Below are 20094 nucleotides of genomic sequence, written 5' to 3' on the forward strand. Positions count from 1 at the left end.
ACTACAGTTTAGTTTTATTATGATTTTACAAAATTCGAAACACAATCAGGTCACATAATTGCCGAAGATAAGAGGTGTTACAAGATAGAAACAAACACACAAAAAAAGAAGAAGCAGGAGATAAGTTTTAGTAAGTGTTTTACGGCACTTGCAACACAATTAGTTCATATAAGTGCTGAAGATTAGAAATGTTACAAGAGAGAAACAAACACAAAAAAGAAAAAGGAGAGATCAGAAGGACAGATATTTGACAGGAAAGAAGGAGCAAACCACACCAAAGCACCCGCCAACCACCCGTGAAATACGCTGGACAGTGACGAGAATGCGAAATACATTGAAGGAGATAACACAATTGTTGATAGGAGTTTTATTTCAAATAACAGTCAATGTTTCAAGACCTATCTCAGTTATGGGGGGGTGTGGGGGAAAGGATAAGTTACTATAAAAATACATGTATAGGGAAACTCTAGACCTGCCATACAATTATAGTAGGAACAAACACAACTGTACAATCCCTAGGGTTCCGAGGGCTCAACTGATTTCAGACCTGGAATTTCCCTCACACAAACTTCCAACAAGAAACTGATCCAATAATTAGAACTAAAATTCCATGAACTTTCTTTGCAACTACATTTATTGCAGAGTTTTATATAAAATGTGAGCACTTCCAAGTAGTTCTTACAGAGGACAACACATAAATTATGTACAACAAAGCCAAACCAAACATGCAACTCTCTCAGGGCAGTGACAGAACTTAATAAAAAACCTCACAACACAAAATTATGAACGTCAATGTGCCCCGGTACCTGTGTATCTGTACTTTTTTCTTTTTTAAAAAACTGATTTATGTATTTTATTGATGTGTGTGTATGGTATGGGTGTATTTTATCAAAGTGTGTATATATTTGTGAAGTTTATTAACATGTGTATGTTTTATCGATTTGAGTGTGCGTTTATTCTATTGATGGGGCCCGTAAAAGTGTTCATTTCATCGATAAGGCCTTCTATGTGTGTGTGTGTGTACACATATTTTTATCAATATATATATATATAGATTCTATGTGTGTGTTTCATCGACATGTCTCTATATGTGTGGGTATTTCGTCAATGTGCCCTTTTCAGTTTGTGTGAGTGTGAGTGTATGTGTGTGTGTGTGTGCGTGTGTGTGTATATGTGTTAGTGTATCTCATCGCCGTGGCCCTCGCCGCTGGGTCCGCCTGGCCGCCGCTCTGGGTCTCTGCACCGCGCCGGGCGCCTGCTGTGTGCCCAGGTTGGGGTTGCTGGGCGTGGCACCTGGGGAGACAGAAAGGACCAGTTCTTTAGTTTTAGTAAGGTTTCTTACGGCCCTCGTAACTGCATAAGGTCATATGAGCGCCAAGGGGTGGGTGTCAACAGAGAAGTCCAAACAGGGAATCAGACTTACTCTGCTCACCTCTCTACCTCAACAGCACAAAGTCTGCTTCGACTATCAAGGCGCCCCGGAAATAGCAGTTCAAAAGAGAATGACAAACATACAAAAGAAGTAGAGGGAAAATAACTATCGTAAGGATGAGGAAAGGAAAAGCAGCAGTCACACCTATGTTGTTCCGGCACAGTACGAGCATGACATTGATAAATCAGCACATTTACAATTCTACTGTGCATAAGAACAAGTTAATATCCCCCCTTTGGGAATGGCCTAAAGACACTTCAGTCAGTAGCACTGCCCTGGTGGGGATGGATGAATGCAGAAAGGATGAGATCAGATCCACAAAAACCTGGCTCAGTGGGACACAATGTGTCGTCAACACAATGATAGACACACTTGATATGTCATGTTTTTAGTTTCAGTAAGAGTTTAGTAGTAGTAGTAGTATTGGGTTTTACGGCGCTCACAACTGCGTAAGGTCATATGAGCGCGCAGTAAGAGTTTTATGGCACTTGCAACACAATGAGGTCACATAAGTGCTGAAGATTAGAGGTGTTACAAAAAAGTAACAAACACACACACAAAAAAAAGGACAGATAAAAAGGAAGATAGAAGTTTGATAGGAAAGAAGCCTGGCTGGGCAAACCCCACCAGAGCACCCACCAATCACCCACTTGATGCTCTCTAGCCAAAAATATTTTCCCCGTCTGCTGATTCAATCCTCTTACTCCTCAGCTCACAGCATCTAATGTCATTGCTATTGAAGTGTCACGCTCAAGGACACACTACAGAAAAGACAGTTTAGTTTTAGTAAGGGTTTTACGGCACTTGCAACACAATAAGGTCATATAAGTGCCGAAGATTAGAAGTCAGTGTTACAAGAGAGTAATAAACACAATGTAGAAAGAGGGGAGATAAAGACGATAGATGTTTGATAGGAAAGAAGAAGCAGACCACACCAGAGCACCCACCAACCACCCACAAAAAGGACATAACAAAAATCTCTCAATGCCGATATGGACTTGACATTAACAAAAGCTAAAATGGACTTGACATTTTCAGAGGCTACTATGGACCTGACATTTGAAAGAGTTAATATGGACTTGACATTTTCAGTTTAGTTTAGTTTTACGGCACTTGCAACACAATAAGGTTATATAAGTGCCGAAGATTAGAGGTGTTACAAGAGAGTAACAACAAACGTAAAAAAGGAGGAGAGATAAGGACGATAGATGCTTAAGAGGAAAGTTTTTTGTTTTAGTAGAGGTTTTACGACGCTCGCAACTGCATAAGGTCATATGAGCGCCAGAAGATTAGAGGTGTTACAAGAGAGTAACAAACATAAAAAAGAAGAAGGGGAGATAAGGACGATAGATGTTTGAAAGGAAAGAAGGAGCAAACCACACCAGAGCACCCGCCAACCACCCACTTAAGAGGAAAGAAGGAGCAAACCACACCAGAGCACCCACCAACCACCCATTGACATTTTCAGAATCTGTGTGCTCTCAGCCCCGCGACACACCTGGACCAGACACAGGAGTTAACAGCACACAGTCAAACACTTACTGAACACAGGCTTCTGTGGTGCAGCAGTGAGGCAACTTTGCTGTCCCACACAGGAGGCCGGAGTTCCATTCCCAAGCGGGGAGTACATTTTTTATCGAGTATCTCGGTCCTCCTGCTGGGACGTTGTATGTATCCCTCTCACCCAGGTTTGGCCCTGACAGGCAGGGTCGGAAGCCCACCTGGTTAAAAGACCTAAAATGTGTTGATGGGGGCGAAAAAACATCTACATTTAATACTTACAGCAGCAACACAGCCAGCTGTACAAAATACCCCATCTGGTCACCCAGCTAAGAGGGTGACTGCAACGAACTTCTCGGGCCAGGCGCAGAACTGCGCCAGGTGACCAGAACGCATAACTTTCACCGCTGCATTATTGCCAGGGATGCCAAATGATATTTGAAACCCCCCTCCCCCCCCTGAAAATGAGCGGAGCATCACATCTCACCTAAACCGAACCTTGTAAAGCTTTTAAATGAGCAAACAAAAACAAATTCTCTCTTACCTCTCCCCTTTCCTTTGTAATTCCAACGGATGAAAAAACCCCGGAAAAACCTGACATTTGGCATCCCTGTATGGCGCCAAGTGACTGCCAAGTGTTAAAAACTTATCTGAACTTACTGAAGTTAAAGTTGGGCCCCCCTGAGCCCGCAGCGGCAGCGAAGTTGAATCCTCCAAGGCCGGCCGACGGCTGGGTCGCAGCGCCAAAGTTGAAGCCACCACCTCCGCCACCACCAGGACTGGCAGCCGCCTGGCCAAAGTTGAAGCCAGACGAGGCTGAAACACAAACAGATCTCGGTGACTTCCTCCACGGAAACTGTATTCTGTCTCACACGTACGTCACACAGATATAGAACATCATCACGGCCACAAATCTTTGACAACGCCCAACAGCTCTTGCACATTTGTTTTAATTTAAGTAAGGTTTTACGGCCCTCGCAACTGCATACGGTCATATGAGCACCAAGGGGTGGGTGTCAACAGAGAAGTCCAAACTGGGACTAAGGCTTATTCTGCTTACCTCTCTAGTCTCAACAACACAAAGTCTGCTTCGTCTATCAAGGCACTCCGGAAATAGCAGTTCACAAGAGAGTGACAAACATACAAAAGAAGTAGAGGACAATGACGATAGTAAGAATTAGGAAATAAAAAGCAGCAGTTCCCCCTATGCTGTTCCGGCACAGTATGTGAGCATGACATTGATAAATCAGGCCGTTTACAATTCTACTCTGCATAAGAACATGTTAATATCCCTCCTTTGGGAATGACCTAAAGACATCTTGCACATTTGAAAAAAATTAAAAAGTCAAAATTTTCCAAGATGACCATCCATTGCCGCGGAGTAAAGTGGCCGCCCTAGACAGGTGTACGTCTTCCTCAGTGTTATTATTATTATAATAATTTTTTTAACGTAATGGGTGAGGGGGATGGGAAGTGTCTGTTTGCACAGGTGATTGTTATAAACAGATTGTCTTTAGAGCATACTTACAAAAAAATTACAAGGGTCAAAATTGTCTAGGGTGGTCACCTGTTGTTGAGAAGAAAAGTGGCCGGCTTAGACAGGTGGATGTTTTAGACAGGGTCATTATTCATTATAATTATAATACACATGGTAAAAAAACTGCAATGAGGGAAATGTGAAGTGGCACTTTGTATAGGTGATTGTCATTAAATAATCAGATGGCATCTACAATTTACAACGTTTTTCAACTGTATAGAATATCATTTGTAAACAGCTCTTGCATATTGAAAAAAAAAAAGAAATCTATAGTATTCTTTTTTTTCCTTTTCTTTTGGAAAGTGCTTTACGGTGCTTGCAACTGCATAAGATCTATAGTATTCCAATTGTAAAAAGCTTTCAGGCACACCTAACTCGGGTGGGTGGTTGGCGGGTGCTCTGGTGTGGTTTTGCTTCTTCTTTCCTATCAGACACCTATCGTCCTTATCTCCCTTCCTTTTTTTGTGTGTTTGTTGCTCCCTTGTAACACCTCTAATCTTCGGCACTTATACAACCTTATTGTGTTGCAAGTGCCGTAAAACACTTACTAAAACTAAACTAAACTTAACCCGGACACAAGAAACAATCATCATTCTTGTAATTATCCCAGATTGACTCACCGGCATTATTAGGCTGAGCTCCAAAAGCGTTGTTCTGTGGGGGCTGGCCAACACTGCCGGCAGAGTTGCCAGAGAAGCTAAATGGCGCGGCTTGGGTGCTTGCCGGGCTACCGAACCCGCCAGGTTTCGCAGCACCGAACAACGACGCACCTGCCACACTGCTCCCCCCAAAAGCTGATGGATTCATACCTTGATTCGCGGTAACCGTCGGCGAGCCAAAGGCTGGGGGCTGATTCGGGGAGGTGGGACCACCAAACGGGGCGGCGGCGTTGTTGTTGTGAGCGCCGCCAAATGCCGGGCTGGGAGAGGTACCGAAACCCGCGGTGCCAAACGTCGATGGTTTCTGCGGACTGGCCGCGAATGCCGGGCTGGAAGAGAAGCCACCAAACGCTGAGCCGGCGTTCGCGCTGGCGCTCGTCGCACCGAACCCTGGGCCTGACGGGTTGGAGGTGCTGGATCCGAACACAGACGCCGTGGGTTTAGCCCCGAAGGCAGAAGACGTGGCAAATGTGCCCGCCGGGCTGGCCCCGAACCCTGCTGGCCCCGGTTTGCCCGTAGCCGTGGCAGACGTGCCAAAGGAGAAGGGCTGGCTCTGGTTTGGGTTGGCCGCGACGGTTCCAAACCCAGCAGCGGCCGGGTTGTTCTGGGTGGTCCCAAAGGCCGGTGGTGCGGCTGAAGCGCTTCCCCCAAACACAGATGCAGTCGTGGTCAACGTCGCCCCTCCAAATGCCGTGGCGCTCCCTCCGCCAAACACCGAACCGGCTGAGCCACCGAGGGCTGCTGTCTGCGCCGATGTGGCAGCGGGCGCGGGGGCAAACAGGTTGTTGGCCCCTTGTGGGGCCGGCGCTCCAAACAGACTTGTACCACTGGCTGCAGGGGCTGTCGAGCCGAAGGCGAAGGGGCTGCTAGAGGTGGAGGTAGGAGCTGCGGGGGCTGTAGAACCGAAGGCAAAGGGGCTCCCAGAGGTGGAAGAAGGGGCCGCGGGGGCTGTAGATCCGAAGGTGAAGGGGCTACTGGAGGTGGTGGATGGGGCTGCAGGGGCAGCAGAACCGAAGGCGAAGGGGCTACTGGAGGTGGAGGCAGGGGCTGTGGAACCAAAAGCGAAAGGGGTACTAGAGGTGGTGGGCGGGGCTGTGGGGGCTGTAGAACCAAAGGCGAAGGGGGTATTGGAGGTGGAGGGTGGGGCTACGGGGGCTGCGGCCATCTGGCCAAAGGCAAAGCCCCCTGCCGTGTTGTTGGCCGATGTGTTCGAAGCAAACACGGCGGGCTGGGCTGGGTTTGTCTGACCTAGTTGTTGTTGTTGCTGTTGTTGTGAACTTTGAGGTGCCGCGCCGAAGCCTGGGGCCGGTCCGCCAAACACAGAAGAACCAGGAACAGATGACGCTGCGGCCACGTTACTGGCACCAAACGGATTAGGCGGCGGCTGCTGCTGCTGCTGAGAGCCCGGAGAGGCAAAAGAGGCGGACGCTGACGTGGTTGAAGCAGTGCCGAAGCCCCCAGAGCCAGACTGCGTGGTTGGACGACTGTTGGCCGCTGCCCCTGTTGAAGGACTGAACACAAACGCTCCGCCACTCACCCCCGCAGGCTGGCTGCTACTAGACACCACGGTGGCTACGCCACCAAACACGGAAGCTTGCGACTGGCCGCTGGTGGTACTTGCTGGCCTGGCTCCCCCGGCTCCAAATACAGAGTTACCAGCCCCTGCTCCCGTCGCGGCGGGCGAGCCAAACACAAACGTTCCCGCGCCAGCGCCGGCCGAGCTCTGGCTCTGCTGTGATTGGCTGCTGGAGGTCATGGCGGCAAAATTGAAACCCCCGGACCCGGTCAAAGTGTTGGTGGGGGCGGTGGGGGCTGGACTGGTGGTGGGACCTGCTGAGGAATACAGGGAGAGTTTGTGTGAGGGATACAGGGAGAGTTTGTGTGAGGGATACAGGGAGAGTTTGTGTGAGGGATACAGGGATACGGGGAGAGTTTGTGTGAGGGATACAGGGAGAGTTTGTGTGAGGGATACAGGGATACAGGGAGAGTTTGTGTGAGGGATACAGGGAGAGTTTGACTCTTCATTTCGATAGAGGATTTTCGTTCTGACCGAAGCCTCCCAGGGACTGATCCTACAGCAGTAGGGTGGGTTACAAAAGTCTATATATACAACTTTCAATCTACTAGGCCCACATCAAAACTTTCGGTATGTTTGTGTTCAGTAATGAAAGATGCATTTATTGGTGTTCATTTTAGATGCCTTTACTGAAGAATAAAACTAGACTATTGAAGCAAATGGCCATTAGCACCAAAAAAAGTTGCAATATTACATAACACCGTTCACCCAAATATGGGTGTAACTTTATAAAACTTGAACACAGAGCCAAAGTAAGAGAAGCAAAAATGTTGATAAACATTCTAGGATTACATCTATGGTGGCTGTAGTAGCTACTTTGAAGCTCATCCTTTTGAAATACACCCAAATAAAAAATGTTGTATCAGATCAGAACCTACATTCAGCATGAAAAGTGTAAACACAGCTAGATCTAGATCTAGATTTCTATATATATACACACTTTGTTATACAATAAATCAAAGGCTTACATTCATAGTTTTGTTTGAATAAATATACCTATATATGAAAACAGTGTCTTTATGCACATTTTCAAAGTAATTTTGAGTAATTCTTTGAAGTTTCCAGGTGTAAAATGAAGTGTGCAATAACTACATATATAAAAAAGTCACATTCACATAGAAGAGGCCTACATATTACGATGAACTAACCAGAATAGATAGAGCCTCAACAAGATCCAACATCTAGATCTAGATTTATAATATCCAAATGGAATGAAAATTTGTCTCAGTATAATCCAAACAAGAAAACTGTCACTATAATTATTTCAGGAGCAATCTCCTGCCACGATAATCTCCCTAACCAATACAAACAAATTAGACACAGAAAATCAGCTGTTTGGAAACAAGCCATCAAATCTAGCATTAAAAGCGCCCGCGCAAACGCCACAAAATGAAACTACAAACAGAAAAAGACCTATTTCGGCATTTGAGACCATAATTTCGGTTGATGTCGTGAAGTGTAACTTTCGCGTGTATTTAATGAAGGCTAGTGTAGCGAGCCGTTGTAAGTGGCTCGCCGGCCAAACCCACTTCACGCCGAGCCGCTCCCACCAGCTCACCGGATATGAAGAGTTAAGGGATACAGGGAGAGTTTGTGTGACGGATGCAAGGAGAGTTAGTGTGGAATACTGCGAGGAATACAGAGGCACCGACAGATTTACCAGTACAGAGACACTGAAGGATTTACCAGTACAAAGACACAGACACACTGAAGGAATTAGCAGTGCAAAGACACAGACACACTGATGGATTTACCTCTGTAGAGACACAGAGGCACCGACAGATTTACCTGTACAAAGACACAGAGACACTGATAGATTTACCTGTACAAAGACACAGAGACACTGATAGATTTACCTGTAAAAAGATACAGAAACACTGAAAGATTTACCTGTACAAAGACACAAAGACACTGACAGATTTACCTGTACAAAGACACAGACACTCTGATGGATTTACCTGAAGTAAAGGAAAAGCCAGAGGCAGGCCCGGTCGACGAGACGGCAGCAAAACTTGGAGGCTGTGTCATCGCCGTGGAAACGGGTGTCCCACCAAAACCAGTAAATCCCGCCACACTTGAGGCGGTCGCTGATAAAGCAGATGCCAGGCCGGTGGTGTTGCCGGCTGACCCAAACACGGACAGCCCAGTCGGAGCGGTACTTGTTGTAGCCAAGACTGTTTGAGGAGCGGGAAAAGACAGCGATGGCGCGGCCGAAGACAGAGCGGTCGAGACGGTCGAGCCCAAAGAGAAGTTCTGCGGGCTTTGCAGCATTCTACTCGCAGACGGACCTGAAAGTGCGGAGGCTGGCTGCGTGAGGGAACCCAGGACTTGACCGGCAGAACTCAAACTCGAACTGACAGAGTTCCCAAAGTTGTAAGCGGGCGGCTGCGCGGCCGATGTACTTGATGAGCCCGCGGAAAGAGTCGCGGGAGCTCCCACCGAGAAGTTGAAGCCACCGACAACAGGCTGGGATTGAGACGATGATAATGTTGACGAAGGAGTCGTGGAACCAAAGGAAAACGTCCCCGGGCTGGCCAGGGTTGAAGAAGCAGCACCGAGCGAAGTGGCCGCACCAAAGCTGACCACAGCCGGGGGGACCTGCCCAGCCATACCTGTGTTAGAGCCGCCGGCCGTAAGAGAGACACCCGCCCGACCGCCCACAGGGTCACTCTGCGCTGTAGTAGAACTGGCAGCACTGGCTAGGGTGGGTGGACCGCTGTTGCCAGACGCTGTAGGTGCAGAGGTCAGTGATCCGAAGATGAACCCCCCAGCCAGAGGAGCAGCGGAAGACGCCAGAGCACTGGCGACGCTCTGAGCCGGGGGAATTGTTGATGTCGTCGCCACGTTGTTGGACGTTGCAACACCCACCCCTGCTGACGACGGACTGCTCAACGGCTTTCCTGAAACACAAACAGCAGCATTACATCTCACATACTGATTTTACTTCTCACATATATTGTTGTTACTTCTTATACATTGATTCATTTTGTTACATCTCACACATTGATGATACTTCTCACACACAATGGTGTTACTTCTCACATATTGTTGTTACTTCTTATACGTTGATTCATTTTGTTACATCTCACACATTGATGATACTTCTCACACACAATGTTGTTACTTCTCATATATTGTTGTTACTTCTTATACATTGATTCATTTCTCACACATAGATGTTACATCTCACACATTGATGATACTTCTCACACACAATGTTGTTACTTCTCACATATTGTTGTTACTTCTTATACATTGATTCATTTCTCACACATAGACGTTACATCTCACACATTGATGATACTTCTCACACACAATGTTGTTACTTCTCACATATCGTTACTATCTATACGTTGATTCATTTCTCACACACTGATGTTACTTCTCACACATTGTTGATACTTCTGAAACACCGATATTACACATTGCTGTTACTTCTCATCTATTAATAACATTGGAACTTCTCACACACTAATGTTACTTCTAAAACACCGTTGTTACTTTTCACAGATTGGTGCTACTTCTCACACATTGTTGTTGTTACTTCTCACACATTGTTGTTGTTACTTCTCACACATTGTTGTTGTTACTTCTCACACATTGTTGTTGTTACTTCTCACACATTGTTGTTACTTCTTACACTTGGTTGTTACTTCTTACACAATGACGTTACTTCTCACACACCAGTGTTACATCTCGCACATTGTCGTTACTTCTCAAGACAGTGACGTCACTTTTTATACATTGTTGTCAAAAGCACTGAAGCACGACAAGCTTGCAAACCTCTGTAGAGCAAAACCTTCATGTCCAACTATGTAGGACAAACACAAAAACATATGTAGGACAAGGAGGGACATCAGTGGAGGACAGTTACCTGAGAAGGTGAGTCCAGAGGCCAAGGTCGTCTGAGCGGCCAGAGAGCTCACAGTGGACGTCTTGGAGGCTGGAATGACAAAAGGACATGTCACACAGTTTGTTTGTTTGTTTGTTTGTTTGTCTGTTTGTGAGGAACACAATTCATGTCACTTTGTTGGTTTGTTTGTTTGTTTGTTTGTTTGTCTGTTTGTGAGGCACACAATTCATGTCACATTGTCTGTTTGTTTGTTTGTCTGTTTGTGAGGAACACAATTCATATCACTTTGTTGGTTTGTTTGTTTGTTTGTCTGTTTGTGAGGAACACAATTCATGTCACATTGTCTGTTTGTTTGTTTGTCTGTTTGTGAGGAACACAATTCATGTCACTTTGTTTGTTTGTCTGTTTGTGAGGAACACAATTCATGTCACATTGTCTGTTTGTTTGTTTGTGAAGAACACAATTCATGTCACATCTTCAGTTTGTTTGAGTAGAGCATAAGGTCATGTCACACAGTGCCAAGCCAGGCTGAGAGGGATACAAACATTTCAACAGAAAAACCTAGATACTCGATGTAAATTCTCCCCCATGCGGACGTCGAACCCGGGCCCACTTACGTGCAGCAGCAAAGTGTCTAACCACTGCAGCACAGGCGCTGGTCACAAAGAGAAATGATAGCCAAAATTAAAAGGAATGAAAGAAGAAAGAAAATGGAGGAAAAAAACTTCCGCATAACCCTTGTTAACTTACACAAACTCATGACCCCAGTGCTTTCTTGTCTTATCTCCACATGACCTCAGTGCTTTCTTGTCCTATCTCCATTTTTAATAACAGTGAAAACAGTTCATAACAATGAGTGAGCTTAAGATGAAGTCACATTTTCACTGTTTTAAAAAATAGAGATGGGACAAGAAAGCAGCGAGGTCGTGAACTGCTGCAGACACCTTCCCACCCCCCTGTGCGCCACGAGTGTGTGCGAGTGAACTCACCATCATCCGAGGCCAGGAGCTGCGTGAGTGTGACCGGCCCGCCGACCGTGATGGTGGGCGACGTGAGGGCCGAGGAGGGGGAAGTGGCCGACACGGGTGCCGCGACAGACTGGCCCTGCGGTGCCGCGGTGGTGGGAGGCGACGACGAGCTGGCCGACTGCACCAGTTTGTTCAGACAGTCCAGGCTGGTGCTGATGGCCGCAGACGTGGCCGCCTGGCCCGACCCTGACGACACTGATGATGTAGACAAGGTGAAGGTCGCTGTTGAGCTCGCTGGGGTCGAGGAGGAGGAGGATAGGGAGGTGGAGGTAAGCCCCGGTAGTACACTACTCACAGAGACAGTCTCGGATCCTGTACAGGGGAAAAAAAAAAAACAACTCATAAATTCAACATTACATATCCTACATTAGCTCTAGCAGAACAAAGTCTGAACCCTGAGCAGTTTTGCCTTACATGTTTGATGTCCATTCTTACAGCTGCCAACTTTTCACCCCCCCCCCCCAAAAAAAAACAAACAACAAACAACCAAACACACTCTACCCTCAGGGCGGGTCAGGATGGTGGGCATTGGCCAAGTAACTGCCCATCAAACTCTTCACACACATTTTTTGTATTCTACAAATTCATGCCCAACAGCTAACTATGGTAAGAAACACAACTACAATAAACTTATGTGCTTCATTTTCATTATCCTTCGCACATCCATTCTCCAGTGTCCATAATTTTTCCTTCAGTATAAGTAAGTACGTGAGGAGTAACACTAGAAAACAGAGAAACAGGGACAGAAACCAACACTAAAATAAACTTTCATGCTCAGATTTCCAAAAACTATTAACCCTATCTGTACGTTGTGTTTTACTATCGTATCCATATGGCGTGGGGAACTCAGTGCCACCACTTTCCAAAGAGGAAATTTACTCGTTAATCCAATCCGTATGCTTTGCATAGTAGTCTGTCAAAATGATTTTTGAAGAAATACTAAAAGTTTCGAAGAGATCTTCTTACCAGAAGCATTCTAAAATGTGAAGAATACAACCCTAGGGGTATAAAATGACCCCATAGCACACAGATAGGGTTAAATAAGTTTTTTAAACGTACTGGTTGACAGCAATGCACTTTTGAGTTAGGTTTTACCTTTGCCAGCGTTGGCAGCTTGCTCGTCTCCTAGCAGGTCAAGGACACGGCGCTGAAACTCTGCCTGTTTGTCCTTCTCATAGTCCGTAGCGCTGACCAGGGAATTCTTGGCCTGTGGCTGAGTAAGCAAAAGACATCATCGCCCATTCAACAAAATATAAATTGAGAGAAAAAACAAGGAAACACTGAACAATACCACATCCGATGCACTTCCCACAACTTCAATTCTTGGATTTATTTTTTTTGTTTTTGTAGAGGATTTTACGGCGCTCGCAACTGCATAAGGTCATATGAGCGCCAAGGGGTGGGTGTCAACAGAGAAGTCTTCACAAGGAATCAGACTTACTCTGCTCACCTCTCTAGTCTCAACAGCACAAGGTCTGCTTCGACCATCAAGGCACCCCGGAAATAGCAGTTCACAAGAGAGTGACAAACATACAAAAGAAGTAGAGGTAAAACGACGATAGAAAGGATTTGGAAAGAAAAAGCAGCAGTTCCCTGTTGTAGATCAGGCACAGCTATGAGCGTGACATGATGAATCAGCCCATTTACAATTCTACTGTGCTTGAACGAGAACTGTCCCCCCTTTAGGAATGGCCTAAAGACACTTCAGTCAGTGGCACTGCCCTGCGGGGTAATTCTTGGATCACACCAGACAAACAGACAGAAAGATAAACAGACAAATGGACGGATATCAGCCAGTCAGATAAATGGAAAGTATGGGAAGGGGGAGCAGGCTTGCCAACTTTTGAGATACTGAATTCTCGAATGTTGATTGCGCCACAGACACACACTTCTGTGATAGGCTACTAAAGTTACTAAAAAAAACAACCACCCACACCATTTCGGGAAAGGTTCGGGAACGACAATGGCAATTCAGGAATTTCCCGAAAAATTCGGGAAGGTTGGCAAGCCTGGGGGAGCTATCAGGGAAAGAGAGAGAGAGAGAGAGAAGAGAACATAGCGGGGAAAACATTCCCCTGCCTAGTGCAATTTATTACTGGAGAACACAAGCGTGTGTTTGTTTGCTTGTTGCTTGTTGTTTTTGTTTGGTAAGAGTTTTACAGCGCTCGCAACTGCATGAGGTCATATGAGCGCATGGAACACAATAAACATTTTCTGTTGGTTGGAAATTTCGAATTTTGCTTATCGGTTTTTGGACCACCAAGGGATCTTAAACGTGCGCAACTTGCACACGGGACTTCCGAGATTTTTCGCCCTTGTCCGAGAAGGCTAGGTGCAGATTTTTCCTACCATAAGATCAGGGGTGTGGCAGAAAGACAGCAGTAAGAAAGAGCCAAGGAATAGCAGTAGAAAAGCTGCAGAAAGAGTCAGGAGCCCAGAGGAGGGGGCAAAGGAGGTGAGTGGGTGGGGGCAGAAAGCGATGGCCAAAGCAAACGACAGAACATAGCTAGAGAGCAGGAAAGGAGGTGAAAGAAGACAATTTTCGAGAAGAAAATTTTTTCATCGCTACCTGGATTCGAACACAGGACCTATTGAATGAGAGGTGAACACCTTAACCTCTAGGCCACGAGAGCCCCCCAAGCGTGAAACGGTGAATGGTATGGGTTTAACGCCCGTATCAACACTATTAGGTTATTTAACGGGCGGGACCTCCTAGTCAGTTCAACGCCTGTCTCCGACAGGACCGCCCCCCCCCCCCCCCCCCCAAAGCGTGTGTGTGGAGAAAACAAGCACATAATATTGGTGGACCCACCTTGCTGGGAGTGCCGGGACTGCTGGCTGAGGCCACAGACATATGTTTCCTCAGCACCACGCCCTCGGCAATCTTCCTCCTGGTCGGGGTGGACACAGTGACAGCCTTTGTTGTCTGGGTGGGTGGGGTGGGGTGGGAATGGGGGGAATAACAACAAAGCTTTAGAAATAAAAAACATTACCGGTAGTCAATTACCACAAATGTATGACTCTTATGGAGCTGTCCGGTGTGCAATGACGTTGTTGCCCAGGACAGGTAATACAAGTAAAATGTATGACTGTGAAAAACTGTCCCAGAAAGTTCCCTGTAAATAACCAACAGACAAAATGGTGTGAATGTGAATAACTGTCAGAGAAAATTCACTCTTAGTAATAAGCAAACAAAGACGCGTGACCGTGATTCTTAGTTTTCGTATGAGTTTTACAGCACTTGCAACACAAAAAGGTCATATTAGTGCCGAAGATTAGAGGTGTTACAAGCGAGTAACAGACACAAAAGAGAAGAAGGAGAGATCAGGATGATATATGTTTGATAAGAACGAAAGAGCAAACCACACCACAGCACCCGCCAACCAGCCATCCACAAATGTATGATTGTGAATAACTGACTCAGAAATTTACTGTAAGTAATCAACAGACAAAATGGTGTGATTGTGAATAACTGTCAGAGAAAATTCACTGCAAACAAAGACGTGAAATTGTGAATAAACGTCAACATGAAGTAAACTCGCAGAAGAAGTGTTATTTACAAGTTGTACACCCATTTCTCCCTCCTCCCACAGCTTCCACGCAGAGATGTTGTTTTAGTTCAGTTTTAGTAGAGGTTTTACGGCACTCGCAACTGCATAAGGTCATATGAGCGACAGAAGATTAGAGGTGTTACAAGAGAGTAACAAACATAAAAAAAGAAGGGGAGATAAGGACGATAGATAGGAAAGAGCACACTAGGGCACCCGCCAACCACCCACGCAGAGATTTACCTGCACATACAGAGTGTATTCTGCTACTGTAGAATGGCCAGAATAAGAAAGAAAAAAAAAAAAAAGACCAAAAAAAACCCGAGGTGTGTCAGATTCTACACACAAGACAAACTCTGCTGAATAAAATAAAATGTAGAAAAATACAACACTATGGCCACTTAAAATGTCACAAGACCGTTGTGAAAGAGGCACTTGATGGAGAGATGAAGGGCAGTGGAGCCAGAGGAAGGCAAAGAGGAACATGGATGGACAACATAAGAACACTGACAGGCCTGGATATGGCGGAATGTGCAACGGCAGCTCGCGACCGTGAAAGATGGAAAGTCATTACATGTCAACCTCTGAGTCGGAGATGACACCTCCAGGTATCCAGGTACAGAGTGTAAGGCTGACTCTACCCGTGTAATTCGAGCAAAAGGCTGAAATAACTTGTGGTTTTGAGTAAAATGCTGAATTTCCCTGTACATTCAGAGTTAAAAGTTGCCTGTGTATTTTTCAGTCAAAGGTTGAATCTACCATTGTATTTTGAGTTAAAGGCTGAACCTACCTGTGTATTTTGAGTCAAATCCTGAATGTACCTGTGTATTTTTGAGTCAAAGGCTGAATCTACCTGTGTATTTTTGAGTCAAAGGCTGAATCTGCCTGTGCATTTTTGAGTCAAAGGCTGAATCTACCTGTGTATTTTTTAGTCAAATCCTCAATGTACCAGTGTATTTTTGAGTCAAAGGCTGAAAGTACCTGTGTGTTCCGGTCGGAGGATGAGGCCGAGGAAGGAGCTTCCTCTGACCCCCCAGCAGACACAGCGTCACCGTCGCCGACGTGCGCGGGGAACGACCTTGGCGTAGATACCTGGCGAGATACCTTTGTCTGGGGCTCGTCAAACTCGGAACTGGGGGAACAAAACAAAACCTAGGTCAGGAGGGAGTCAAGTAGCATCAGGTGGCATCATGTTGGGACCACAGAACGGATGACCCTGGTTCGAGTCCCAAACTGGGTGTCTTTTAACACGGGTCCTTTTATGGGAGTTTTCAAGGCTCCCAACCCATTTGGCTCAGTTCTGTCAGAGAGAGATATTAAATTCTGGGGTCCCACCTCTTAAAGAACCGAAAAGTATTGATACCCCATACACTTACTTTACTTCATCGGGAGGAGGGAGACGGGGAGGAGATATCACAGCTCTGTACATCTCACCCACTTTTCCATGGACTGTTTTCAAACAAATTTTTTCTTTTGATGGCAAGTATATTGGAGTTTTCCGAAGAAAAAAGTAGCAAGTCCGTGGGTTTTCTTTTGATGGCAAGTATATTGGAGGTTTCCGAAGAAAAAAGTAGCAAGTCCGTGGGTTTTATCTCACGTCTTCGATTTCTACAAAGACAGTATGAGAATGTTTCATTTATACATTTTTTATATGTAAACAAAAAAACAGTGAAGGAATGTTTCGCATACATTTTTTATATACAGTGAAGCCTCTCCATAACGACATCGTCGGGACCAGAAAAAAAATTCGCAATAGAGAGTTGTTGTTATAGAGAGGCAACCAAAAATGGCAATTACTAATGATATATAAGGAAAAAATCAGGACCCGTGGCACCATGTGCCTATACAGAGGATGTCGTTACATCGAAGGCTGTTGTAAAGAGGCTGCACTGTATACAAAGACAGAAAATGAATGTTTCACTTGCATTTTCCATATAAACAAAGACTGGGGGGGGGGGGGGGGGGTGCGTTTTGCTTACATTCTTTAGCCCCCCCCCTTCTCCAAAGAAGACACAAGGCGGCCTGGTACAGTAAGACACTGTTTGTTTAACTTACACGTGGTCCGCCATAGAGACGTCAGAGCTTGTGGACATGCGGCGCTCGCCCGGTGCTGCTTCTCGGATACGTTTGAGGTCAATGCCGCCTTGATGGAGCTGTGGAGTAAAAAACACAATCGAGAAATGAATGGTTAGGGGGAAAAGAAAAAAAAACTAAAACACGGAAATGAAAGATATTTATAGTCTTTTGAACTATAAACATCTAGTTCTCTTTCTTATTTTCAGAATTATCCTTATCCATCTTTACTGAGCGGTCTAAAATTATAATTAGACTTAGATTCTAATAGCATGGTTTAAACCCATGGTCTCATGCGACCAAACCCTTGACCTTTGCCCTCATGCCACTAGCACCCACAACAGAGGCCTTGACCTTGGCCTCATGCCACTAACACCCACCACAGAGGCCTTGACCTTTGCTCTCATGCTGGAGCTCAGAGAGGACCGCAGAGATCTCAGCACCGTCTTCCCGCTGCCTTGTGGGGTCAAGCTCTGCTGCTGCTGCTGCTGTTGTAGCTGCGGCTGTCGCTGCTGCGGTAGGTCGGGCCGGTACAGGTGTCCGGCGGTGACGGTCATCTTCCCCCCGAGCCCCGGCCCTTGGTGGTGGCTGAGGTAGGCGTCGATGGCCGGCACCGTGGAGGGCCGCTGGTCCGACAAGTTCTCGATGTGCAGGAGAGAGGAGTTGGAGCCGCCCATCAGGTTGGGCAGAGACTCTGGCATGGGCGGGATGGACACGGATGAGGCGTTCGATTGGCTGCTGTCTTGTCGTCTGAAACCAACATACAAACAAACAACACAGTTTTACCACAACTTTTTACATTTACTTTACTTAATCCAAATAACATACAACAGTTTTATCACAACTTTCTACTTTACTTAATCCAAATAACATACAACAGTTTTATCACAACTTTCTACTTTACTTAATCCAAATAACATACAACAGTTTTATCACAACTTTCTACTTTACTTAATCCAAATAACATACAACAGTTTTATCACAACTTTCTACTTTTACTGAAACCAAAATACAAACAGCACAGTTTTACGACAACTTTCTACTTTACTTAATCCAAATAACATACAACAGTTTCATCACAAATTTCTACTTTTACTGAAACCAAAATACAAACAGCACAGTTTTACGACAACTTTCTACTTTACTTAAACCAAAATACATAAAACACAGCTTTATCACAAATTTGTACTTTACTCAAACCATAATACAAACAGCACAAATTTACGACAACCTTCTACTTTACTCAAATCAAAATTTTTTTTAAAGTGTTATGACAATTTTCTTTTTCAATCCAATCAAAATACGAACATGTAACAACAACACAATTTTATCATTATAACTTTCTCCTTCACTGAAACCAAAATACATTCAACACAGTTTTATCACAATTTTCTATGTTTTCTACGCAAACACATACACAGTCCCACAGCATTACAAACCTTCTCTTGGCAACACTTTGCCACGAATCCTCACTGACAGAATCATCCACCTGGCTCCCTCCATACCTCTTCCTGAGCAAAATACAAATAGAAGGAATTGATTTGCTATATAGTAATTAAGTCATCATCAAGCATACAGATGACAGCATACTGTCTTATCAAGATATTTTAGAAATATATTGTGCATCATTAAAAACTTGATAGATGATACACTAATAAATATGTCCTTTTTTTGTAAATAATCAGGTCACGTGGTCTAACAAGCCAACAATCAGTGAAAAGGTTCATCGCTGTGTATTTTACTCGATCGACTCCACAATCACTGACCGTTTCTCCCTGAGTGCTGAAACGACGGTCTGCGTGTCCACCACGTGGCTGCGGCTTGCCTCCGTCGTCACGATCAGAGGAGTGCTCTTGAAGCTGGACAACAAGAGCGGTTTAGTTTTAGTAAGAGTTTTGTGGCACTTGCAGGGGTGCGTTTTGCTTACATTCTTTAGCCCCCCCCCTTCTCCAAAGAAGACACAAGGCAGCCTGGTACAGTAAGACACTGTTTGTTTCACTTACACGTGGTCCGCCATAGAGACGTCAGAGCTTGTGGACATGCGGCGCTCGCCCGGTGCTGCTTCTCGGATACGTTTGAGGTCAATGCCGCCTTGATGGAGCTGTGGAGTAAAAAACACAATCGAGAAATGAATGGTTAGGGGGAAAAGAAAAAAAAACTAAAACACGGAAATGAAAGATATTTATAGTCTTTTGAACTATAAACATCTAGTTCTCTTTCTTATTTTCAGAATTATCCTTATCCATCTTTACTGAGCGGTCTAAAATTATAATTAGACTTAGATTCTAATAGCATGGTTTAAACCCATGGTCTCATGCGACCAAACCCTTGACCTTTGCCCTCATGCCACTAGCACCCACAACAGAGGCCTTGACCTTGGCCTCATGCCACTAACACCCACCACAGAGGCCTTGACCTTTGCTCTCATGCTGGAGCTCAGAGAGGACCGCAGAGATCTCAGCACCGTCTTCCCGCTGCCTTGTGGGGTCAAGCTCTGCTGCTGCTGCTGCTGTTGTAGCTGCGGCTGTCGCTGCTGCGGTAGGTCGGGCCGGTACAGGTGTCCGGCGGTGACGGTCATCTTCCCCCCGAGCCCCGGCCCTTGGTGGTGGCTGAGGTAGGCGTCGATGGCCGGCACCGTGGAGGGCCGCTGGTCCGACAAGTTCTCGATGTGCAGGAGAGAGGAGTTGGAGCCGCCCATCAGGTTGGGCAGAGACTCTGGCATGGGCGGGATGGACACGGATGAGGCGTTCGATTGGCTGCTGTCTTGTCGTCTGAAACCAACATACAAACAAACAACACAGTTTTACCACAACTTTTTACATTTACTTTACTTAATCCAAATAACATACAACAGTTTCATCACAACTTTCTACTTTTACTGAAACCAA

The 20094-nt window shown here is 45.6% G+C and overlaps 1 protein-coding gene across 1 annotated transcript; it reads right to left on the bottom strand.

Annotated features, from left to right (window-relative positions):
• Positions 1 to 351: 351 nt before the first annotated feature.
• LOC101845723 (pneumococcal serine-rich repeat protein) lies at positions 352 to 17702 on the bottom strand (the record flags this gene model as incomplete). Its single annotated transcript, XM_013088455.1, is given in 11 exon segments — positions 352 to 1293; positions 3593 to 3748; positions 5090 to 6961; positions 8663 to 9604; positions 10579 to 10647; positions 11547 to 11897; positions 12681 to 12798; positions 14398 to 14511; positions 16115 to 16265; positions 17189 to 17286; positions 17587 to 17702. Coding segments are annotated over 11 exon segments (4094 nt in total), but the record flags the coding sequence as incomplete, so codon positions are not given.
• Positions 17703 to 20094: the final 2392 nt, after the last annotated feature.

This window comes from Aplysia californica, unplaced genomic scaffold, assembly GCF_000002075.1.
Source record: "Aplysia californica isolate F4 #8 unplaced genomic scaffold, AplCal3.0 scaffold00747, whole genome shotgun sequence".
NCBI classification, from domain to species: Eukaryota; Metazoa; Mollusca; class Gastropoda; order Aplysiida; family Aplysiidae; genus Aplysia; species Aplysia californica.